General features: G+C 39.8%; 1 protein-coding gene across 2 annotated transcripts in view; it reads left to right on the forward strand.

The window, feature by feature from the left end:
* ARFIP1 (ADP ribosylation factor interacting protein 1) overlaps positions 1-26,680 on the forward strand; it is a 501,751-nt gene that overhangs the window by 410,612 nt on the left and 64,459 nt on the right. For both annotated transcript variants that reach the window (XM_053703747.1, XM_053703746.1), the window contains exon 8: positions 3,064-3,238. In XM_053703747.1, the coding sequence (XP_053559722.1) occupies positions 3,064-3,238 (175 nt within the window). The remainder of the gene's footprint in view (positions 1-3,063; positions 3,239-26,680) is intronic.

Raw genomic sequence — 26,680 nt, forward strand, 5'->3', positions numbered from 1 at the left:
ACTGATAGATGCTCTAGCAGTGCCCTGGTCCTTCAATCTGGCCTATGTGTTTCCACCGTTTCCTCTCCTCCCACGTCTGGTTGCCAGAATCAAGCAGGAGAGAGCTTCGTGATTCTAATAGCACCTGCGTGGCCACGCAGGACTTGGTATGCAGACCTAGTGGACATGTCATCTGTTCCACCCTGGACTCTGCCAATGAGACAGGACCTTCTAATCCAAGGTCCTTTCAAGCATCCAAATTTAATTTCTCTGCGTCTGACTGCTTGGAGATTGAACGCCTGATTTTATCAATGCGTGGTTTCTCTGAGTCGGTCATTGATACCCTGATTCAAGCTAGAAAGCCTGTCACCAGGAAAATCTATCATAAGATTTGGCGCAAATATCTTTGTTGGTGTGAATCCAAGGGTTACTCATCGAGTAAGATTAGGATTCCTAGAATATTGTCTTTTCTCCAAGAAGGATTGGAGAAGGGGTTATCAGCTAGCTCCTTAAAAGGGCAGATTTCTGCTTTGTCTATTCTTTTACACAAACGTCTGGCAGATGTCCCAGACGTTCAAGCGTTTAATCAGGCTTTAGTCAGAATCAAGCCTGTATTCAAACCTGTTGCTCCGCCATGGAGCCTTAACTTAGTTCTTAAAGTTCTTCAAAGGGTTCCGTTTGAACCTATGCATTCCATAGATATTAAGCTTCTATCTTGGAAAGTTCTGTTTTTAGTAGCTATCTCTTCGGCTTGAAGAGTTTCTGAGTTATCTGCTTTACAGTGTGACTCACCTTATCTTGTTTTCCATGCAGATAAGGTGGTTTTGCGTACCAAACCTGGATTCCTTCCTAAGGTTGTTTCTAATAGGAATATCAATCAGGAAATTGTTGTTCCTTTGCTGTGTCCTAATCATTCTTCAAAGAAGGAACGTCTGTTGCACAATCTTGATGTGGATCGTGCTTTAAAGTTCTACTTACAAGCAACCAAAGAATTCCGTCAAACATCTTCATTGTTTGTAGTTTATTCTGGTAAGCGGAGAGGCCAAAAAGCTACGGCTACCTCTCTTTCTTTTTGGCTGAAAAGCATCATCCGTTTGGCTTATGAGACTGCTGGCCAGCAGCCTCCTGAAAGGATTACTACTCATTCTACTAGAGCTGTGGCTTCCACATGGGCTTTTAAAAACAAGGCTTCTGTTGAACAGATTTGTAAGGCGGCGACTTGGTCTTCGCTTCATACTTTTTCAAATTTTCCAAATTCGATACTTTTGCTTCTTTGGAGGCCATTTTTGGGAGAAAGGTTCTACAAGCAGTGGTGCCTTCCGTTTAAGGTACCTGTCTTGTCCCTCCCTTCATCCGTGTCCTAAAGCTTTGGTATTGGTATCCCACAAGTATGGATGAATCCGTGCACTCGATACATCGTACAAGAGAAAACAGAATTTATGCTTACCTGATAAATTTCTTTCTCTTGTGATGTATCGAGTCCACGGCTCGCCCTGTCTGTTTAAGACAGGTAGTATATTTTTATTTTAAAAACTTCAGTCACCTCTGCACCCTATAGTTCCTCCTTTTTCTTCCTAGCCTTTGGTCAAATGACAGGGGGGATGGAGCTAAGGGAGGAGCTATATAGACAGCTCTGCTGTGGGTGCTCTCTTTGCCACTTCCTGTTAGGAAGGAGAATATCCCACAAGTATGGATGAATCCGTGGACTCGATACATCACAAGAGAAAGAAATTTATCAGGTAAGCATAAATTCTGTTTTTTGCAAAATAAATAGCTGGATTTGCTCTTTAAAACCACAGCCCATCAAAATAGGATAAGCTTGCAGACAGGTCTTGTTATCTTATCACTCAAATGCTTCCCTTTCTTATCTCTCTCTCTGTACAATACTTAGAAAGAACAATTGGGCTTTATCTCTTCAACCTCCCACTGGGAGTGTAATTTTTTCTGCTGACTGTGTTCACATAGTTTCTCAATAGCCTATACCTAGTTATAGAAATTTTCAGTATAGATAGGGATACATAGGCTAAATCTGCTATTTTAAATGCCAATATAAAGGCTAAGGAGCTATGTGTAAACAATTTAATACACTCCAGCAGGTAAAATTGTTCATTGAGAACAAAAAGGAGAGAGTTTTTGGGTAAACTGTCCCGTTACTACTACTACTACTACATATGCATAAAAGGACTCACACATTACTTTTACACTTCTCACATTTTATGTTCTTTATTGCAACATCATTGTAGAAAATGCACACACAATATTTTAAGGAAATGTTCCCCTTTGTCATGTCAGTTTATGTTTTAAGTGTAGTATGTGTATTTTCTGTAATGATTCTGTAATGAACAGCAACTTATTTAGTCATTGTAATTTGGCTTAGTCCTTTTTAAGCATATGGTTGTGAATTAAAGTAGTTACAGCTCATTTTGAAGTTCTAACAAGACCTGATGATTACAAAATAGAAGAGAATGAATGAATAAAGTGAGTGTAATACACTTTCTGCCCTTACTACTGCTTTCTTAATAACCTAGCAACTGCTGGTTTTCCCATGACTTAGCTACATTTCTTTCCTCTTTTAAAGGGTCGCTCTCATCATCTAAAGTGGCAGGTCATCACACTTTTTGCATGGCTTAAATACAAGATGATACACTAATAAACCATTCTAGATAACAAAAAGCTGTGGGAAAAAATAAGTGTGACGATCAGACAGACACTCAAATAGGATTAAGTAAAGATTTATATTTTAATGTGCTGTTTCTCTTTGACCCTTTTCAGTACAAATAATGTTCACATAGTAACAGATTCAGTTGGCAGATGAAAACTATAAAGGCCCTTCTCACATCAGTTAATTGCACCACCAATACACCAGCAACATATTTACTGCTAGCTCTTCACATTCTCGCTGCAAAAAGTCAGTACACACAAAAATGCATTATATATGACTCATTCTGATTAGCAAGTTTCATACACAGACGTTTATATCTCTGAGATTAATGACTCGATAATGCACAGCAGTTAGCAAAGGTATATTTCTGCCTATCAGCCAGGCTTTAAAATGAATCCACTTTTTGTACTTTTTTATGACAGAATTGAATATGATGCATACCGCACAGACTTGGAGGAGCTAAATTTGGGACCACGTGATGCCACAACAATGCCTAAGATTGAACAGTCACATCAACTTTTCCAAACACACAAGGAGAAGTATGACAAAATGCGAAATGATGTTTCTATCAAACTGAAGTTCCTGGAAGAAAATAAGGTAACTGCTTTTTACATTAACCTGTCAGATGAGCTTTAGGCGTGAAAACCATTTATCCTGTCATTTGCAGTGGAGCATAACATCTTTTAATCTCTTAAGAACAATGCACAAGTACACATACATGTCTCATAGGGATGAAAAAGCTGTTGGCTATAACTGCTAAGATATGGAATGTTTATAGAATTCTATATGCTGACTACAACATCTACGTGACTCCTGTATACTTAGAGTATGGCAGACTTTGTTTTCTTTACTAAATATATGATTGTTATTATTTTTGATTTCTAGTTCAAAGTGGCAGACATTTAGGTAGTCGACAGAAAAAATCCAGTTCTGCGTTTTTTTACAGCATGAGATTTCTTTGTCCTAATTGGCTGATAAATTTTATATTTGCTGGAAGTTCATTGTGTCATAGTCTTGAGCTGTAGTAAAAATACAACATTTAAATATTATTTGTTAGAGCATTTAAAGACTAGCGCCCCTGCACTTCTATGTGTTTAAGCCCCACAAGGAAACTGCCGCTGACCCAATCAGCAGCGCTAGTTACACAAGAGTCGTACGACTGGCCCTGCTATATCGGCAACAGTTTATGCTCAAGACTAGCAGTGCTCCCTGAGTCCCTAGCTGTAATTTTACTATGTGATTAACCGCTTTTGTGGTTAATTTTTCTGCTAAATCCTCAGAAGGAGAGTTGTTCCCTGATCTTCAGGGGTCTATCTCTGATCATGAATCAAAATAATACACTTTTTTGTTTAAAGTTGATCATATTAATTTTCTTTTAAAGGAGATTTTGCTTACTTTAGGGGTTAAAGATCTTAAAGTAGCTGAAGACAAGTCTATAAATCATAAACCCATGGTTAAGTCCTCTGAGGTTTTCCCTGTCTCTGCGATAGTCTCTAGGTAAAGGTGTAAGACAGGTAGTCTCTTTAATCCTCCTGCAAGATTTGAAGTGCCATAAATCATTTTGAGTTATGTGCATTTTATAGAATGGTCAATTAACGTAAAACTATGTGTGAAAAAAGTGTAAAAAAAAAAAAAAAAGCTTTCAAGTATTTTAAAAGAAATTTTTAAAAAAATATAGGGAAATATATTTGTATCCACTATATATGACAAGTTCCAGTATACAACAATAAAAAAAATAACATGAATGTATGTAATACTCATGGATACAGTACATCATCTGATTTCTCAATATTGCCCCATCTTTAGATATATATATATATATATATATATATATATATATATATATATATATAAAATTAATTTTAAAAGAGCGATATGGATGAAAGGAATAATCCTCCTGTTGTCCAAAAGTAAGGGAATTCAGCACTCTTTATAGATACAAAATGAGTTTGCAAAATTGCAAGCAAAATACATTTACTACTGCATTCACATAAAGAGGAGAAATATCTTAGGCTTTATAAATATTATGGTTTCACATATGTTTAAATTTATAAGCGTTCTTTTCATTAAAGATAGTCCCACAGATTATGGAGAGAGGTGCACCTCATAATATTAAAGCTGAATACTGTGCCTGCTGACCGCTTTTTCCACCGCACTTAAGGTCTATAGGCTTCTTCTTTTTTGTAAATCACTTATATGGCTAGTTTCCCACAGTTCTGAACAATTCATTCACAACAAATCATTGTCTTAAAGCAAGCCACTGTAAGTAACACATACCACCTCCACCGGAACACCTTTTACGTCCTGTATTCCTCAAAGACTCATCCGTGATACTTTTCTGCTCACCTGAGCCGGTTACTGGTCTTTCGGAAAACTTTCATCTGGACTTGGTAAACATGCGATCTGCCATAGAACGCCCGGTGTGTGACGTTATCTCTTTCACTTCACGTGGCTGCTTGTTAATCCCAGAGGATCCTGTTGTATTATTCAAAATTAGGAAAGGTTTTTTCTTGCCTGTTGTTTAATGGTCGCTCCATGTTGGTTCCCTTGTGAGTCAGATTGTTTATTTCTCCTCAGATTGATTTTGCTTGCACAAGCGTTTGTATCTTTTAAAATAACAAGCCTTCTCATAAAGACTCTTTTGCCAACGTCATGTTCGTTTTACCCCTGCATACAATCTGAACTGGGTCTTCGTCAGTAAGCCTTGACGAAGCCCCAGTTGAGATTGTATGCAGGGGTGTCGTTGGCAAAAGATATTCACATCTGCGTCTGCACACGATTCCAGTAGGTCAGAGGGTGCTTAATTCTGGCTGATCCTCTGTGTCTGGATTGGAGTCCTGCCCACCAGTCAGTACGGCTTGCAGATCCAGATATGGGGATATAGAATCAACACAAAAATACACTAATAGTGCATTAACGTTTTATTGACAGACTACACACAATAAAATGCAGGTCCTTACACCAAAGAACCTCAATCCTATGAGGTAAGGGTAACACTCAAATATGCAAATCATTTCTGTGGATCGCCAGGTAGAACTGGGATGCCCACCACAAAACGTACCCTTTTTCGAAGTTCAAAGACTTCTTTGTCAGAGGTAATGGTGATTTAAGTGGCATCCCGTAATGCTTTAAATACAGATTTTAGCAGTCTTGGGGCTGCCCAGTTCGCATTGCGATTGGGAGACGTCACTAATTATGTACGCGGTTTTGACTAAATCCGTATTCCTATTTTGACCAACCCCAGTGTGTGACATTAGTGTAAACACGCTGCTCCGTGCATAATATAAGGCATTTTGGTATTTCACTTTGTATCTCATGAAACCTTACATGAGTAAAGAATATATCAGTACAAATATATATACAAACAATAAAAAGGATATACAGGAGTACACAGACATTTGAGGTACTGGCCAATAGACAACAGTGTAACCTATATGACTATATTTCAAAATAGCAGCACAAAGATGAAAGTTATAATACATAAATGATCTTGATAAAAAGTAAAAAAATGAATAAATAAATAGAATTTTCTCAGGACTCCAAGGGTTTATATTCTAATAGTCGCATAGTTAAAAAACAATTCCTCACAATATTAAGAGATGTATAGTACAAAAAACAATAACAAAATCGTTAATAGTGGTAGTAATAGTAATATAACCCTGGGAGATTTTTGATGTAAAATATACCAATAGATTTTTAAATCCCCCGTTAGAGTGAGAGAGTGGGTTTTTCAATAAGGTGTCCTAAATGACTGACACAAAAGTTATTTGTCCCATAGGTTGAAACTAACCCAACAGATAATACTTTTTTTTTAAAAGGTTAAAAGTTATTATTAATTATTAAAAGAGGAATTCCTTCAAAGGTCTTTATTTCTGAGTACCTGAAGTGTACTTTCTCCGTTATAATTTGGGTAGTCAGTCCAAGGAGTAGTTTACAGACAACGTTATAGTGCAATGTACGTTTAACAAATCGATACTTTTATATCTACATGGTGCCCTATACAAAGAAAGAAGAAAAATGCTGAATTGGTAACATACAACTATTGTTGTAATATATGTTATTATTATAGAAAGGCCACAATATCAATGTCCTTGTTGAGACCTTGTGGGATAAGTGTATTAAAATAGTGTATCCAGAATTTTTCTCTTTGTCGGAGATAAAAGGAATCGTTTATGATCCTCTGAAAATGAAGTTTGTATATCCAAACATTTGCCAATTGATAGTTTACTTTTCTTGTGGGGGAATGCTTGTATAGTGTGCTGCTAATTCTAGAGAAATCCAATTAAATGTATTTTTCCATTTAATCTGTTCTACAAGCTGTATGGTAGAACATCTTTCTCTCTCCGTTGGGACTGTGCGTCCCAACTTTGACCCCCTTTTTCTTGATATGTTGATAAACTTGATGTTTATTGAAACGCTTTAAAACTTTCTTGATCAATATTTATTTGTACATTTCTACAATCTCACCTACATATCTCTTACACTATATGTACGTTTTTTCTCCTGTTAAGTGTGGTCAGTCCACGGGTCATCATTACTTCTGGGATATTATCTCCTCCCCTACAGGAAGTGCAAGAGGATTCACCCAGCAGAGCTGCTATATAGCTCCTCCCCTCTACGTCACCTCCAGTCATTCTCTTGCACCCAACGAATAGATAGGATGTGTGAGAGGACTGTGGTGATTTAATTAGTTTATTACCTTCAATCAAAAGTTTGTTATTTTATAATAGCACCGGAGTGTGTTATTCATTCTCTGGTAGAATTTGAAGAAGAATCTACCTGAGTTTTTTCTATGATTTTAGCCGGAGTAGTTAAGATCATATTGCTGTTTCTCGGCCATCTGAGGAGAGGTAAACTTCAGATCAGGGGACAGCGGGCAGATTAATCTGCAAAGAGGTATGTAGCAGTTTGTTATTTTCTGACATGGAATTGATGAGAAAATCCTGCCATACCGTTATAATGTAAACTCAGCCTTAAATGCAGTAGATGTAGCTGGTATCAGGCTGTCATGTATGTATATTTTACACTTCAGTATTCTGGGGAATGGTACTTCACTGGATTTATACTGTATGCATAGACTTAACCTAATTTGCAGGGACTTGCAATAGGTTTTAAATAACAATTAATTTATTGAGGTTAAACGTTTTTTTGCTGGCATGTAAAAACGTTTATTTCTCTGAGGTACTGGGTGAAAAAATGTTTTGGAATGTGTGAGGGGGAGGGGCCATTTTTGGCGCTTTTACTACGCATCAAAAAACTCAGTCAGAGGTTCATTTTCTTCCTGCATGATCCGGTTCATCTCTACAGAACTCAGGGATCTTCAAAGCCTTTTTTGAGGGAGGTAATCATCACAGCAGAGCTGTGAAGAGTGTAGTTGACTGTGATATAAAAACGTTTATTTGTGTATTTTTTCTGCTGCCAGGGTTAGTTATCCTTTGCTAATGGGAACAATCCTTTGCTAAAATTGTATATTTCTTACAAAGATTTGATGCTATAACTTAATTATTTTCAACTGTCATAATTTTTTCTGTGCTTCTTATAGGCACAGTTCGTTTTCATATAATTGTAAATTACTTGAAAAAGCATTTCCAAGTTGCTAGTTAATTGCTGGTGTGTTAAACATGTCTGATTCAGAGGAAGATACATGTGTTATATGTGCTAATGCCAAAGTGGAGCCCAATAGAAATTTATGTACTAACTGTATTGATGCTACTTTAAATAAAAGTCAATCTGTACAAATTGAACATATTTCACCAGACAACGAGGGGAGAGTTATGCCGACTAACTCGCCTCACGTGTCAGTACCTGCATCTCCCGCTCGGGAGGTGCGTGATATTGTAGCGCTGAGTACATCTGGGCGGCCATTTCAAATCACATTACAGGATATGGCTACTGTTATGACTGAAGTTTTGGCTAAATTACCAGAACTTAGAGGCAAGCGTGATCACTCTGGGGTGAGAACAGAGTGCGCTGATAATATTAGGGCCATGTCAGACACTGCGTCACAGGCGGCAGAACATGAGGACGGAGAACTTCATTCTGTGGGTGACGGTTCTGATCCAAACAGATTGGATTCAGATATTTCAAATTTTAAATTTAAGCTGGAAAACCTCAGTGTATTACTAGGGGAGGTGTTAGCGGCTCTGAATGATTGTAACACAGTTGCAATACCAGAGAAAATGTGTAGGTTGGATAAATATTTTGCGGTACCGGCGAGTACTGATGTTTTTCCTATACCTAAGAGACTTACTGAAATTGTTACTAAGGAGTGGGATAGGCCCGGTGTGCCGTTCTCACCTCCTCCGATATTTAGAAAAATGTTTCCAATAGACGCCACCACACGGGACTTATGGCAAACGGTCCCTAAGGTGGAGGGAGCAGTTTCTACTTTGGCTAAGCGTACCACTATCCCGGTGGAGGATAGCTGTGCCTTTTCAGATCCAATGGATAAAAAATTAGAGGGTTACCTTAAGAAAATGTTTGTTCAACAAGGTTTTATATTGCAACCTCTTGCATGTATTGCGCCTGTCACGGCTGCAGCAGCATTTTGGTTTGAGTCTCTTTAAGAGACACTTGAATCATCTACACTAGATGAGATTACACTCAAACTTAGAACCCTTAAGTTAGCTAACTCATTTATTTCAGATGCCGTAGTACATTTAACTAAACTTACGGCTAAGAATTCCGGATTTGCCATTCAGGCACGCAGAGCGCTGTGGCTAAAATCCTGGTCAGCTGATGTTACTTCTAAATCTAAATTGCTTAATATACCTTTCAAAGGGCAGACCTTATTCGGGCCCGGTTTGAAGGAGATTATTGCTGACATTACAGGAGGTAAAGGCCATGCCCTGCCTCAGGACAAAGCCAAACCTAGGGCTAGACAGTCTAATTTTCGTTCCTTTCGTAATTTTAAAACAGGAACAGCATCAACTTCCTCTGCACCAAAACAGGAAGGAGCTGTTGCTCGCTACAGACAAGGCTGGAAACCTAACCAGTCCTGGAACAAGGGCAAGCAGGCCAGGAAACCTGCTGCTGCCCCTAAGACAGCATGAATCGAGGGCCCCCGATCCGGGACCGGATCTAGTAGGGGGCAGACTTTCTCTCTTCGCCCAGGCTTGGGCAAGAGATGTTCAGGATCCCTGGGCGTTAGAGATCATATCTCAGGGATACCTTCTGGACTTCAAATCCTCTCCCCCAAGAGGGAGATTTCATCTGTCAAGGTTGTCAACAAACCAAATAAAGAAAGAAGCGTTCCTACGCTGCGTACAAGATCTTTTATTAATGGGAGTGATCCATCCAGTTCCGCGGTCGGAACAAGGACAAGGGTTTTACTCAAATCTGTTTGTAGTTCCCAAAAAAGAGGGAACTTTCAGGCCAATCTTGGATTTAAAGATCCTAAACAAATTCCTAAGAGTTCCATCGTTCAAGATGGAAACGATTCGAACAATTTTGCCCATGATCCAAGAGGGTCAGTACATGACCACAGTGGATTTAAAGGATGCTTACCTTCACATACCGATTCACAGAAATCATTACCGGTATCTAAGGTTTGCCTTTCTAGACAGGCATTACCAGTTTGTAGCTCTTCCATTCGGATTGGCTACAGCTCCAAGAATCTTCACAAAGGTTCTGGGTACTCTTCTGGCGGTACTAAGACCGCAAGGAATTTCGGTAGCTCCGTACCTAGACGACATTCTGATACAAGCTTCAAGCTTTCAAACTGCCAAGTCTCATACAGAGTTAGTACTGGCATTTCTAAGGTCGCATGGATGGAAGGTGAACGAAAAGAAGAGTTCTCTCTTTCCACTCACAAGAGTTCCCTTCTTGGGGACTCTGATAGATTCTGTAGAAATGAAGATTTACCTGACAGAAGACAGGTTAACAAAGCTTCAAAATGCATGCCGGGTCCTTCATTCCATTCAACACCCGTCAGTAGCTCAATGCATGGAGGTGATCGGCTTAATGGTAGCGGCAATGGACATAGTACCTTTTGCACGCCTACATCTCAGACCGCTGCAATTGTGCATGCTAAGTCAGTGGAATGGGGATTACTCAGATTTGTCCCCCACTCTGAATCTGAATCAAGAGACCAGAAATTCTCTTCTATGGTGGCTTTATCGGCCACACCTGTCCAGGGGAATGCCATTCAGCAGGCCAGACTGGACAATTGTAACAACAGACGCCAGCCTTCTAGGTTGGGGTGCTGTCTGGAATTCTCTGAAGGCTCAGGGACTATGGAATCAGGAGGAGAGTCTCCTTCCAATAAACATTCTGGAATTGAGAGCAGTTCTCAATGCCCTTCTGGCTTGGCCCCAGTTAACAACTCGGGGGTTCATCAGGTTTCAGTCGGACAACATCACGACTGTAGCTTACATCAACCATCAGGGAGGGACAAGAAGCTCCCTAGCAATGATGGAAGTATCAAAGATAATTCGCTGGGCAGAGTCTCACTCTTGCCACCTGTCTGCAATCCACATCCCGGGAGTGGAGAACTGGGAGGCGGATTTCTTAAGTCGTCAGACTTTTCATCCGGGGGAGTGGGAACTTCATCCGGAGGTCTTTGCCCAGATACTTCGACGTTGGGGCAATCCAGAGATACAGGGAGTGCAGAATTATTAGGCAAATGAGTATTTTGACCACATCATCCTCTTTATGCATGTTGTCTTACTCCAAGCTGTATAGGCTCAAAAGCCTACTACCAATTAAGCATATTAGGTGATGTGCATCTCTGTAATGAGAAGGGGTGTGGTCTAATGACATCAACACCCTATATCAGGTGTGCATAATTATTAGGCAACTTCCTTTCCTTTGGCAAAATGGGTCAAAAGAAGGACTTGACAGGCTCAGAAAAGTCAAAAATAGTGAGATATCTTGCAGAGGGATGCAGCACTCTTAAAATTGCAAAGCTTCTGAAGCGTGATCATCGAACAATCAAGCATTTAATTCAAAATAGTCAACAGGGTTGCAAGAAGCGTGTGGAAAAACCAAGGCGCAAAATAACTGCCCATGAACTGAGAAAAGTCAAGCGTGCAGCTGCCAAGATGCCACTTGCCACCAGTTTGGCCATATTTCAGAGCTGCAACATCACTGGAGTGCCCAAAAGCACAAGGTGTGCAATACTCAGAGACATGGCCAAGGTAAGAAAGGCTGAAAGACGACCACCACTGAACAAGACACACAAGCTGAAACGTCAAGACTGGGCCAAGAAATATCTCAAGACTGATTTTTCTAAGGTTTTATGGACTGATGAAATGAGAGTGAGTCTTGATGGGCCAGATGGCTGGATTGGTAAAGGGCAGAGAGCTCCAGTCCGACTCAGACGCCAGCAAGGTGGAGGTGGAGTACTGGTTTGGGCTGGTATCATCAAAGATGAGCTTGTGGGGCCTTTTCGGGTTGAGGATAGAGTCAAGCTCAACTCCCAGTCCTACTGCCAGTTTCTGGAAGACACCTTCTTCAAGCAGTGGTACAGGAAGAAGTCTGCATCCTTCAAGAAAAACATGATTTTCATGCAGGACAATGCTCCATCACACGCATCCAAGTACTCCACAGCGTGGCTGGCAAGAAAGGGTATAAAAGAAGAAAATCTAATGACATGGCCTCCTTGTTCACCTGATCTGAACCCCATTGAGAACCTGTGGTCCATCATCAAATGTGAGATTTACAAGGAGGGAAAACAGTACACCTCTCTGAACAGTTTCTGGAGGCTGTGGTTGCTGCTGCACGCAATGTTGATGGTGAACAGATCAAAACACTGACAGAATCCATGGATGGCAGGCTTTTGAGTGTCCTTGCAAAGAAAGGTGGCTATATTGGTCACTGATTTGTTTTTGTTTTGTTTTTGAATGTCAGAAATGTATATTTGTGAATGTTGAGATGTTATATTGGTTTCACTGGTAAAAATAAATAATTGAAATGGGTATATATTTGTCTTTTGTTAAGTTGCCTAATAATTATGCACAGTAATAGTCACCTTCACACACAGATATCCCCCTAAAATAGCTATAACTAAAAACAAACTAAAAACTTCTTCCAAAACTATTCAGCTTTTATATTAATGAGTTTTTTGGGTTCATTGAGAACATGGTTGTTGTTCAATAATAAAATTAATCCTCAAAAATACAACTTGCCTAATAATTCTGCACTCCCTGTAGATCTCATGGCGTCTCGTCAGAACGCCAAGCTTCCTCGCTACGGGTCCAGATCCAGGGATCCGGGAGCGGTTCTGATAGATGCTTTGACAGCACCTTGAACCTTCGGGATGGCTTATGTGTTTCCACCCTTCCCGATGCTTCCTCGATTGATTGCCAGAATCAAACAGGAGAGAGCATCAGTGATTCTAATAGCACCTGCATGGCCACGCAGGACTTGGTATGCAGATCTAGTGGACATGTCATCCTGTCCGCCTTGGTCTCTACCTCTGAAACAGGACCTTCTGATCCAGGGTCCATTCAAACATCAAAATCTAACTTCTCTGAAGCTGACTGCTTGGAAATTGAACGCTTGATTTTATCAAAACGTGGTTTTTCTGAGCCAGTTATTGATACCTTAATACAGGCTAGGAAGCCTGTTACCAGAAGGATTTACCATAAAATATGGCATAAATACTTATATTGGTGCGAATCCAAGAGTTACTCATGGAGTAAGGTTAGGATTCCAAGGATATTGTCTTTTCTACAAGAAGGTTTAGAAAAGGGGTTATCTGCTAGTTCTTTAAAGGGACAGATTTCAGCTCTGTCCATTCTTTTACACAAACGTCTGTCAGAAGTTCCGGACGTTCAAGCTTTTTGTCAGGCTTTAGCTAGGATCAAGCCTGTGTTTAAAACTGTTGCTCCGCCATGGAGTTTGAACATAGTTCTTAATGTTTTACAGGGTGTTCCGTTTGAACCCCTTCATTCCATTGATATCAAGTTGTTATCTTGGAAAGTTCTGTTTTTAATGGCTATTTCCTCGGCTCGAAGAGTTTCTGAGTTATCTGCCTTACATTGTGATTCTCCTTATCTGATTTTTCATTCAGACAAGGTAGTTCTGCGTACTAAACCTGGGTTCCTACCTAAGGTGGTCACTAACAGGAATATCAATCAAGAGATTGTTGTTCCATCTTTGTGTCCTAATCCTTCCTCGAAGAAGGAACGTCTGCTACACAATCTAGATGTAGTCCGTGCCCTGAAATTTTATCTACAGGCAACTAAGGATTTTCGTCAAACGTCTTCCCTGTTTGTCGTTTATTCTGGTCAGAGGAGAGGTCAAAAAGCTTCAGCTACCTCTCTCTCTTTTTGGCTTCGTAGCATAATACGATTAGCCTATGAGACTGCTGGACAGCAGCCTCCTGAAAGAATTACAGCTCATTCTACTAGAGCTGTGGCTTCCACTTGGGCCTTTAAGAATGAGGCTTCTGTTGAACAGATTTGCAAGGCTGCAACTTGGTCTTCTCTTCATACTTTTTCCAAATTTTACAAATTTGACACTTTTGCTTCTTCGGAGGCTGTTTTTGGGAGAAAGGTTCTTCAGGCAGTGGTTCCCTCCGTATAAAGAGCCTGCCTGTCCCTCCCGTCATCCGTGTACTTTTGCTTTGGTATTGGTATCCCAGAAGTAATGATGACCCGTGGACTGACCACACTTAACAGGAGAAAACAAAATTGATGCTTACCTGATAAATTCATTTCTCCTGTAGTGTGGTCAGTCCACGGCCCGCCCTGTTTTTTATGGCAGGCTTAAAAAATTTTTGGATTATACTCCAGTCACCACTACACCCTTGGGCTTCTCCTTTCTCGTTGGTCCTTTGGTCGAATGACTGGAGGTGACGTAGAGGGGAGGAGCTATATAGCAGCTCTGCTGGGTGAATCCTCTTGCACTTCCTGTAGGGGAGGAGATAATAAGGCTTTCCCCTTTTTTGCTTTAATTTTCTACTCTTTACACTGTGGGTAGTGCTATCCCCGGTGTTTGTCTATTATAGCTGCATCCTTAAGTATAGGTGACACTATTTAGGGTTTTAGCGCACCTTTCTTTCTTGTTTTTTCCATATACGAAAATGCCCAGGGGAAGTTTGCTGCAAACAAAACTATGCCTGAATTAAAGGGGTTAATGGGGGTTAAAACAGAAACCATTTTGCAGGTAAAATTTGGCTGCATTATATATTTAGAAACTTATGTTAGTACAAACTGTTTTATGTCCCTTTAAGAAAATGTATACTCTACCTGCTTCTAATATTGAACTTAAAAGTGGATGGGGCCATTTCTAGCTTGGCTAAGCATACTACTATAACTTTGAAAGATAGTTCTTTCTTTAAAGATCCTTTAGATAGGAAGTTAGACTCCTTCCAAATTTATTTTTTTTTGGTCAGCATTCTCTATTGCTGGAGTGACTGCTGCTTCTTCAATTTGGTTAAATAGTCTTTCTGAGCTTTTTTCTGATGTTTCTGCTAGTGAAGTTTTTTGAACCTGTTGGAATTGCTTAAATGTGTTAATGTTTTCATTTGTGATGCTATTTTGATTTCATTAAGATTAATGCCAAGAAGTATGTCTTTGGCTGTACTTTCCAGAAGAACTTTTTGGTTAAACTCTTGATCTTCTAATATGGTGACTAAATCCATACTTTTATCTCTTTCTTTCCAGGGAAAGAGGTTTTTTTTGTTTGGATTTGAATTCAATTACTTCTACTGTGACTGGAGGTAAATGAGCTTTTCTTCCTTACGACAAGAAGTCCAGGGGAATACATCTAAAGCTTCTAATAGTTTTTATTGGTTTTGTCAGAACAAGGAATACAAATCTGATTCCTCCTCTCAAAAGTAAGGTCTTTCTGGCTCCATCTGGAACCCCTACTTCCAAGTCTGCATGAAGGTGCAACCCCCGACCCAGAGACTTTGATAGGGGTCAGGTTGTACCTTTTTCATGAAGCTTTGTTTCCGTCTTTTCCATATCCCTGGGTTCTAAATATAATTTCTCAGGGTTACCAGATAGGTTTCAGAACAAGGCCTCCCAGAGGAAAGTTTATACTCTCCAATGTTCCAAAGGATCCTTTGAATGCTCAAGCCTTTTTTCAGTCCGTTTTGGATCTAAATTCTATAGGAATGAGTGTTCCTGTTCCGTTTTTGGAACAAAGGATGGGATTATATTCAATTCTCTTCATTACTCCAAAGGAGGGAGTTTTCAGACAAGTTTTGAATCTCAAACCTCTGAACAAATTTGTCAGCGTTCCTACTTTCAAAATGGAGATTATTCTAACTATTTTGCCTTTTGTTCAGCAAGGTCACTTAATGTCCACAATAGTTTTAAAGGATGCTTACCTTCATGTTCATATTCACAGGAACATTATCAGTTTCTAAGGTTTGCCTTTCTAAACAAGCACTTTCTGTTTATTGCTCTACCATTTTGTCTGGCTACAGTTCCAAAAATGTTCTCAAATATTCTGGGGGCCCTTCTGTCTGTGATCAGAAGTCAGGGTATTGTGGTGTTTCCCTACCTGGCTAATATCTTGATTCAAGCTCCATCTTTACATTTCGATTAATCTCCCACCAACAGACTGTTGTTGTTTCTTCAACTGCATGATTGGAAGATCAATTTTACCAAGAGTTCTTTGATTCTTTAGACAAAGGTTACTTTTCTGGGGGTACAAATAGATTTGGTTTCCATTAGACTTTCTTTAACAGATTAGAGAAGGCTTAAGCTGGTTCCAGTCTGTATAAACCTTCAGTCTCTTTCTTTTGCCTCAGTTGCTCTTTCTATGGAGGTATTAAGTCTCATGATTGCTGCATCGGATGCTATTCAATTTGCTCACTTTCACATTAGGCCTCTTCAGCTTTGTATGCTTCGCCAATGGTGCAGGGATCATACTCTGCTGTCTCAAGAGATTTTGGTGGCTGGATTATCATCTTATTGTGCAGAGGGTTTCTTTTGCTTGTCCTATTTGGACTGTGATCAAGCAAGTCTTACAAGTTGGGGGCCTTTTTGGGGGTCTCTCTTTGTTCTCCTCAGGAGGCAAGGTTGCCAATATATGTTCTAGAACTCTGTGCTATTTTCAGAGCTCTTCAGAGTTGGTATCTGTTGAAAAGGGAGTATCATCTCCATATCTCCATATTCAATCAGACAATGTCACTGCTGTGGCCTATATCAGTAATCAGGAGGAACAAATTCCCTAGACATGAGGGAAGTATCTCAAATCCTTTCATGGGCAGAAACCAATTGATTTCTGCAGTTCATATTCCAGGAGTGAACAACTGGGAAGCGGATTTTCTCAGTCACCAGTCTCTGCATCCAGGGGAATGGTCTCTCCATCAGATTGTTTTTAATCAGATTGTGTATGGGGTCTCCCAGAGATAGTTCTGATGACATCTTGGTTAAACAACAAATTTGCCAGGTACTTTGTGAGGTCCAGGGGTCCTCAGACGAAGTTTGTGGATACTCTAGTAGATCCTTGGTCCTTTCAGCTTTCCTATGTGTTTCCTCCTCTGGTTCTTCTTCCCTGAGTAATTTCCAAGATCAGGTAAGAGGAGTCATCAGTAATTCTGATTGCTCCAGCTTTGGCTTGCAGAGTTTGGCATGCGCAGATCTAATGCAGATGTCCAGTTGCCCTCCATGGCCTCTTCCTTTGGGGTCTCAAGTTTGATAGCATGGAGAGATGCCTGATAAAACAGCCAGTCTGGCTGAGAAACGCGTTGCAACTGTTTTAAACATTTGTTTTATTCTATTTGGGGTGTAATTGTTTACATACTGTGTTTTTAATAAACTACCTTTTAAAATTGTTCACGGTTTGGAAGCCTGTGCTTATTAGCCTCTGGACTATCTGGATCCTTCATCCTGCTGCAGGATCAGTGTAGCTGGGTCACTGTGATTCCCCAGCTTGTACCAATTAGCACATGGGTGCTGCTCATTTTGTGAGTATTATTCCATCAACCATACCATCATTCCAACAGAGTTGCACTAGGAGGCGCCCTCTCTCTTTGTGATTCCTTTCACAGATTCCTGGTTTTCTTTCCATTTTCACGAGAGGAGCTGCCCACCTTATACGAGGTTATATACGGACGAGCCATCCCTACAGACGTACAACCTTGGATTTTCTTAAATATTGGACTCATTTATTAGATCCCTGGATATGGACTCGGCTAAGTTATCAAATATATCGTAATATATGACTGCTGTATGGTATTTGTATATTACAAATATATGACCTTAAAGGGCGGAGCCAATTTTGGCTCAGTTTCTTCAGGCTTAGCAGCAGCAAACAGTAACTCAGTGGCTCCTAGACTGTGTAGCTGGTCTGAAGGGTTGGAAACTTGATTCGAAGTACCCTGAGGGGCAGAGTGTATTTTTATCTATCTTTTGACTACATGTTGATATAAGTACTTCTAAAGCCTTATTTCTGCCCTTGCTTCTGGGTGCAGTAATTTTTGGATTAACCAACGATATTAAGTTAAATTTGGGAATAATTTAACGTTTTTTGTGCATTTTGGAAAAATTGTTCACTTTTTCTTTTTCTTAAAGGCACAGTACACGTTTTTTCTAATGTTTATTTTATGCTATAAATAAGTGTTTAAACGACTTTTGTGGTATTACTAGTCTGTTCAACATGTCTGACATTGAGGTTTCTCATTGTTCTATGTGTTTAGAAGCTATTGTGCAACCCCCTCTAACATTGTGTAACTTTTGTACTGAAAGGGCTTTACAATGTAAAAAGCATATTTTAAATAAAGTAAGTGTGCCTAGGGATGATTCTCAGACTGAAGAGAATCAGGATATGCCATCCAATTCTCCCCAAGTGTCACATCCTTTTCTGTCCACACAAGCGACGCCTAGTACTTCTAGTGCGTCTAATTCCTTTCCTCTGCAGGAGATGGCTGCGGTTATGTCAACTACCCTTACAGAGGTATTGTCTAAATTACCAGTGTTGCAGGGTAAACGCAGTAGGTCAAGTATTAATGTAAATACTGAATCCTCTGATGCTTTATTAGCTATTTCCAATGTTCCCTCACAGTGCTCTGAGTTGGGGATCAGGGAATAACTGAGGGTGAAATTTCTGATTCAGGGAATGTTTTGCCTCAGACAGATTCGGATGCTATTTCATTTAAATTTAAGCTTGAACACCTCCGCCTGTTGCTTAGGGAGGTTTTAGCGATTCTGGATGATTGTGATCCTATTGTGATTCCTCCAGAGAAATTGTGTAAAATGGATAAATATTTGGAAGTTCCTACTTACACTGATGTTTTTCCGGTTTCTAAGAGAATTTCGGAAATTATTAGTAAGGAATGGGATAGACCAGGTATACCGTTTTCTCCCTCTCCTAATTTTAAGAAAATGTTTCCTATATCAGATACCATTCGGGACTCATGGCAAACGGTCCCTAAGGTAGAGGGAGCTATATCTTCCCTAGCTAAGCGTACTACTATACCCATTGAGGATAGTTGTGCTTTCAAGGATCCTATGGATAAGAAATTAGAGGGTCTACTAATGAAATTTTTTGTTAATCAGGGGTTTCTTTTGCAACCTACGGCTTGTATTGTTCCAGTAACTACTGCAGCAGCTTTTTGGTTTGAGGCTCTAGAAGAGTCTCTTAAGGTTGAGACTCCATTAGATGACATTCTAGATAGAATTAAGGCTCTTAAGCTAGCTAATTCTTTTATTACTGATGCCGCTTTTCAAATTGCTAAATTAGCGGCAAAAAATGCAGGATTTGCTATTTTAGCACGTAGAGCATTGTGGCTCAAATCTTGGTCTGATGTGTCATCAAAACATAAGCTTTTAGCTATTCCCTTTAAAGGTAAGACCCTTTTTGGGCCAGAATTGAAGGAGATCATTTCTGATATTACAGGAGGTAAGGGCCATGCTCTACCTCAGGATAGGTCAGTTAAAATGAGGGGTAAACAGAATAATTTTCGTTTCTTTCGGAACTTTAAAGGAGGACCCCCCCCCCGCTGCTTCTTCTTCCACAAAGCAGCATAAAGGGGTTGCCCCTGATCCGGGACTGGATCTAGTAGGGGGCAGATTTTCTTTCTTTGCTCAGGCTTGTGCAAGAGATGTTCAGGATTCCTGGGCACTAGAAATAGTGACCCACGGTTATCAATTGGAATTCAAGGATTTTCTCCCAAGAGGGAGATTTCATCTTTCAAAATTATCTGCAAACCAGATAAAGAGAGAGGCGTTCTTACGCTGTGTAAAAGACCTTTTTACTATGGGAGTAATCTGTCCTGTTCCAAAATTGGAACAGGGACAGGGGTTTTACTCAAACCTATTTGTGGTCCCCAGAAAAGAGGGGAACGTTCAGACCCATTTTGGACCCCAAGTGTCTAAACAAATTTCTAAGAGTTCCATCATTCAAGATGGAGACAATTCAAACTATTTTGCCAATGATCCAGGAGGGTCAATATATGACTACCGTGGATTTGAAGGCAGCTTACCTTCATATTCCAATCCACAAAGATCATCATCGGTTTCTAAGGTTTGCCTTCTTGGACAAACATTATCAGTTCGTGGCTCTTCCTTTCGGGTTGGCCACAGCACCCAGAGTCTTCACAAAGGTTCTAGGGTCTCTTTTGGCGGTTCTCAGACTGCAAGGGATAGCGGTGGCGCCTTATCTGGACGATATTCTGATTCAGGCGTCCAACATATCATCTAACAAAATCTCACACGGACACAGTGTTGTCTTTTCTGAGAACTCACGGCTGGAAGGTGAACATAGAGAAGAGTTCACTTGTTCCACAGACAAGGGTTCCTTTCTTGGGAACTCTGATAGACTCAGTAGCCATGAAAGTATGTCTGACGGAGGTCAGAAAATCAAAGATTTTGAATGCTTGCCGAGCACTTCTGTCCATTCCTCGGCCATCAGTGGCTCAGTGTATGGCGGTAATCGGATTAATGGTAGTGGCAATGGACATCGTTCCGTTTGCTCGCTTTCATCTCAGACCACTGCAACTGTGCATGCTCGGTCAGTGGAATGGGGATTATGCGGATTTATCTCCAAAGATAATTCTGGATCAAGAGACCAGAAACTCTCTTCTTTGGCGGTTGTCGCCAGATCATCTGTCCCAGGGGACTTGTTTCCACAGACCCTCGTGGGTGATAGTGACATCAGATGCCAGCCTTCTGGGCTGGGGTGCAGTTTGGAACTCCCTGAAGGCTCAGGGTGTTTGGACTCAGGTGGAGTCTCTACTTCCAATCAATATTCTGGAACTGAGAGCAATATTCAATGCGCTTCAGGCGTGGCCTCAGTTGGCTTCGGCCAAATTCATCAGATTCCAGTCGGACAACATAACGACTGTGGCATATGTCAATCATCAGGGGGGAACAAGGAGTTCCTTAGCGATGATAGAAGTATCCAAGATAATCAGTTGGGCAGAGGCCCACTCTTGTCATCTGTCAGCGATCTACATCCCAGGGGTAGAGAACTGGGAAGCAGATTTTCTAAGTCGACAGACTTTTCATCCGGGGGAGTGGGAACTTAACCCGGAGGTATTTGCTTCATTGATTCTTAGATGGGGCAGACCGGAATTGGATTTGATGGCATCTCGTCAGAATGCCAAGCTTCCAAGATACGGATCCCGGTCAAGGGATCCTCAGGCCGAACTGATAGATGCCTTGGCAGTACCTTGGTTGTTCAGCCTAGCTTATGTGTTTCAGCCGTTTCCTCTCCTCCGACGCGTGATTGCTCAAATCAAACAGGAGAGAGCTTCAGTGATCCTGATAGCACCTGCGTGGCCACGCAGGACTTGGTATGTGGATCTAGTGGACATGTCCTCTCTGCCACCGTGGAAACTTCCATTGAGACAGGACCTTCTCATTCAAGGTCCTTTCCAACATCCAAATCTAATTTCTCTGCAACTGACTGTGTGGAGATTGAACGCTTGATTTTATCGAAGCGAGGATTCTCTGATTCAGTTATCAATACTTTGATACAGGCTAGAAAGCCTGTCACTAGAAAGATCTATCATAAGATATGGCGTAAATATCTTTATTGGTGTGAATCCAAGGGTTACTCATGGAGTAAAGCTAGGATTCCTAGGATTTTGTCTTTTCTCCAAGAAGGATTGGAGAAAGGGTTATCAGCAAGATCCTTGAAGTGACAAATTTCAGCTTTGTCAATTCTGTTTCACAAACGTTTGGCAAATGTATCAGATGTTCAGGCTTTTTGTCAGGCTCTATCTAGAATTAAGCCTGTATTTAGACCTGAATTTAGTTCTTCGAGTTCTGCAAGGGGTTCCGTTTGAACCTATGCATTCCGTAGATATTAAACTATTATCTTGGAAAGTTCTGTTTTTGGTTGCTATTTCTTCTGCTCGAAGAGTTTCTGAGCTTTCAGCATTACAGTGTGATTCGCCTTATCTCATATTTCATTCTGATAAGGTGGTTTTACGTACCAAACCTGGGTTCCTTCCTAAGGTTGTTTTGAATAAGAATATTAATCAGGAAATTGTTGTTCCTTCCTTGTGTCCTAATCCTCCTTCTAAGAAGGAGCGTCTGTTACATAACTTGGACGTGGTCCGTGCCTTAAAGTTTTACTTACAGGCAACTAAGGATTTCTGTCAATCATCTTCATTATTCATGGATTATTCTGGAAAGCGTAGGGGTCAGAAAGCTACGGCTACCTCTCTTTCTTTTTGGCTGAGAAGTATCATCCGCCTGGCATATGAGACTGCTGGACAGCAGCCTCCTGAAAGAATTACGGCTCATTCTACTAGGGCTGTGGCTTCCACATGGGCTTTTAACCCCTTAAGGACCACAGCACTTTTCCATTTTCTGTCCGTTTGGGACCAAGGCTATTTTTACATTTCTGCGGTGTTTGTGTTTAGCTGTAATTTTACTCTTATTCATTTACTGTACCCACACATATTATATACCGTTTTTCTCGCCATTAAATGGACTTTCTAAACATACCATTATTTTCATCATATCTTATAATTTACTATAAAAAAAAATTATAAAATATGAGGAAAAAATGGAAAAAAAAACACTTTTTCTAACTTTGACCCCCAAAATCTGTTACACATCTTCAACCACCAAAAAACACCCATGCTAAATAGTTTCTAAATTTTGTCCTGAGTTGAGAAATACCCAATGTTTACATGTGCTTTGCTTTTTTTGCAAGTTATAGGGAAATAAATACAAGTAGCACTTTGCTATTTCCAAACCACTTTTTTTTTAAATTAGCGCTAGTTACATTGGGACACTGATATCTTTCAGGAATCCCTGAATATCCCTTGACATGCATATATTTTTTTTTAGAAGACATCGCAAAGTATTGATCTAGGCCCATTTTGGTATATTTCATGCCACCATTTCACTACCAAATGCGATCAAATAAAAAAATTTGTTCACTTTTTCACAAATTGTTTCACAAACTTTAGGTTTCTCACTGAAATTATTTACAAACAACTTGTGCAATTATGGCACAAATGGTTGTAAATGATTCTCTGGGATCCCCTTTGTTCAGAAATTGCAGACATATATGGCTTTGGCATTGCTTTTTGGTATTTAGAAGGCCGCAAAATGCCACTGCGCACCACACATGTATTATGCCCAGCATTGAAGGGGTTAATTAGGAAGCTTGTAGGGAGCTTTTAGGGTTAATTTTAGCTTTAGTATAATGTAGTAGACAACCCAAAGTATTGATCTAGGCCCATTTTGGTATATTTCATGCCACCATTTCACCGCCAAATGCTAACAAATAAAAATAAAGCGTTACATTTTTCACAATTTTAGGTTTCTCACTGAAATTATTTACAAACAGCTTGTGCAATTATGGCATAAATGGTTGTAAAAGCTTCTCTGGGATCCCCTTTGTTCAGAAATAGCAGATATATATGGCTTTGGCTTTGCTTTTTGGTAATTAGAAGGCAGCTAAATGCCGTTGCGCACCACACGTGTATAATGCCCAGCATTGAAGGGGTTAATTAGGGAGCTTGTAGGGAGCTTGCAGGGTTAATTTTAGCTTTAGTGTAGGTATCAACCTCCCACATGACACATCACACCCCCTGATCCCTCCCAAACAGCTCTCTTCCCTCCCCCACCCCACAATTGTCCCCGCCATCTTAAGTACTGGCAGTAAGTCTGCCAGTACTAAAATAAGAGTTTTTTGGGGATTTAAAAAAAAAAAAAAGATAATTCTGCTCTGTAGGATCCCCCCTTAGCCCCCAACTTCCCTGATCCCCCCCCCCCCCCAAACAGCTCTCTAACCCCCCTCTCGGCCTTATTATTCGCCATATTGGGTACTGGCAGCTGTCTGCCAGTACCCAGTTTGAAATCAAATATGTTTTTAAGAACATTTTATTATTATGTTATACTTATACTAAATTTGGAATTTTTTAGGAATATTTTTAAGAGCAATGTTTGCACAATTTTAAATGCTATATCTGTTACATAACTATTTGTTTTAACTATTCATTTAGCTATTATTGTTCTATAAATTTGATTGTTTATACATAGATCCATGTTTTTAACTTATTTGTGTACTCAATAAATTGTTTATTGTAATCGTTTGATAATATTGCATTAGGTCCAGACCCAGCCTTCGTATAGTCGGCGCTTTGGTATACCTTATTAGTTTCATATTTTTGTAAAAGAAAACTAAATTTATGCTTACCTGATAAATTACTTACTTTTACGATATGACAAGTCCACGGCCCTCCCTGTTATTTTAAGACAGGTTTATTTTATTTTTAGAAACTTCAGTCACCTCTGCACCTTTTTAGCCGTTCCTTTTCTCTTCCTATAACCTTCGGCCGAATGACTGAGGGGGGAGGGGAAGGGGAGGGGCTATATATACAGCTCTGCTGTGGTGCTCTTTGCCACTTCCTGTTAGCAGGAGGTTAATATCCCACAAGTAAGGATGAAATCCGTGGACTCGTCATATCGTATAAGAAAGTAATTTATCAGGTAAGCATAAATTTTGTTTTTTATTTTGTGGATGAGACTCTAAGCTAGACTTGTAAGGCTGTGACAAGGAAGATTTATCATATTATATAATTCCTAGTATTTTGCAGTTCTTACAGGATGGTTTGGATAAGGACTAATTCTGCTCTTTTAGATTTGTTCCATAGGAAGATTGCTAATCTTACCGACATGTTTTCATTGAGGCTTTCGCACATATTAAGTTTGTTTCTCCACTTTGGAATCTAAATTTGGTTTTGAAGGTTTTGCAGGCTCTTACAATAGGACCTTTGCATAAGGTGGATATTGAGCTTCTTTCTTGGAAAGTTTTGTTTCTTTTGGTTATCTCTTTTGATTGAAGAGTTTCTGAATTATCTGCTTGTTCTTGTGATTCTCCTTATCTCATTTTTCATTAGGATAAGGCAGTTTTGTGAACCAAGTGTGACTTGTTGTCTAAGGTTGTGTTTTCTGATGATATGTCAGGAAATTGTTGTCCCTTCTTTGTGTGCCCTAATCCAAAGAATTCTTCAGAGGCATCTTCACAATCCGGATGTTGTTAGAGCCCTAAAGTATTATGTAGACGCTAGTAAGGATTTCAGACAAACTTCTAGTTTGTTGGTCCATTTTGTCTGGTTCTAAATGAGAGCAGAAAGCTACTGCTGTTTCTTTGGCTTCTTGGTTGAAACTGTTGATCTATAAAGCTAACACAGAGGTGGGACAGCCACCAGATTACTCTCATTCTACCAGATCAGTTGCCCTTTCTTGGGCTTTCAAGAATGAGTGTTCAGTTGATCAAATCTGCAAGGCAACTACTTGGTGTTCTTTGTGTACTTTTACTAAATTCTGTCTATAAGATATTGGGCGCCCTAAATAGTTAAATACATACAATATGAGTAAGATAAGAAATTAGCGTTCAATAGGCTGTGTATTATATGATAATATATATAGTGTATACCAAATGGAAACAATGTGAAAGATATAAATTGTCACATAAATGTACTATTAATCAATATTCGATCAAAAAACATTAGATACTGAAATAAAGTCTTTAGATGATGGAATGAGGAGATAAGAGGCAGCAATCTGTATGGGACCCGGCCTGGATCCAAGAGGGTAATCTATAAACGAGAGAAGAGACAGATGCGCCACATGGCCCAATATTGTTTGATCCATTAAGTTTAGACAATCAGGTTGTGTTAAATTAGACTCACAACCTTAGGAGCACTCCAGTTAGTGCTATGGGAGCAGTCTGGGATCTATAACAGTCACCCAGCAGACCGACCTCTTGGAGAGAAGATGGATAATCTGTGATAGAATACAAGAAGACACAAAGGTGCCTATATGGCCTAGTACAGTCTTAAACCCAGGAGCAGTAGTATGTGTGGTAAGATATATACTCACAAAAGGTGATGCATCTCCATTGATGCTATTCAGGCAGGAAGGGATCAATACAGTCACCCAACAGACTATGACAAGGCTTCCACAGGAGGCAAACGGCAAAGGTCCAGTGGACCAATAAAGATCCAAATAATACACAATAGCAAGTGTTTAGGATAAAAAAGTATTAAACTTTACTAACAAGTATTAAAATCAAGCGACGTGTTTCTCAGCAGCTAGCTGTTTCATCAGGCTTATACAATGTAACTAAAACACTTGCTATATATGAACCACATTTCTATCAGTATGATTAGCAACACCTGTGAAGGGAGTGGCTAGAGGCAACCCCCTCTTGGTTGAGCCTATCAACATTCAGTATATAAAAATGACATGCATGATTCAAAACAAACCTCACTGTTAATTCATCGCATAAATCTATCAATTCAATTCATTAAAACAACAGACATAATACAGATTAGGCTTGAATATTAATATATATTCTCACAATGTGAATTTATATTTCTCACAATGTGAATTTATATTTCTCACAGTTGTTGTCCCATGGATATTCGCTATACAATTGATTTTGTTTGATATCTCCAAAAATCACTTGTGTGATGTATTTTAAACAGTTAAATACAAAACAAAACAAAAATCCCTATTGATGGAATAACAATAAGGACTATGTGTCTTAAATGACTCTTCAGTTTTTTACTTACTTGATTCATATCGATCTCTAAGTTGTCTGGTTAATGGTGTATTGTCAAACATGTTAGCGTTCCCTACTGGTCATTGCGCATGTGTGTGATGT

The sequence above is a fragment of the Bombina bombina genome, chromosome 2 (assembly GCF_027579735.1).
Source record: "Bombina bombina isolate aBomBom1 chromosome 2, aBomBom1.pri, whole genome shotgun sequence".
Taxonomy (NCBI): domain Eukaryota; kingdom Metazoa; phylum Chordata; class Amphibia; order Anura; family Bombinatoridae; genus Bombina; species Bombina bombina.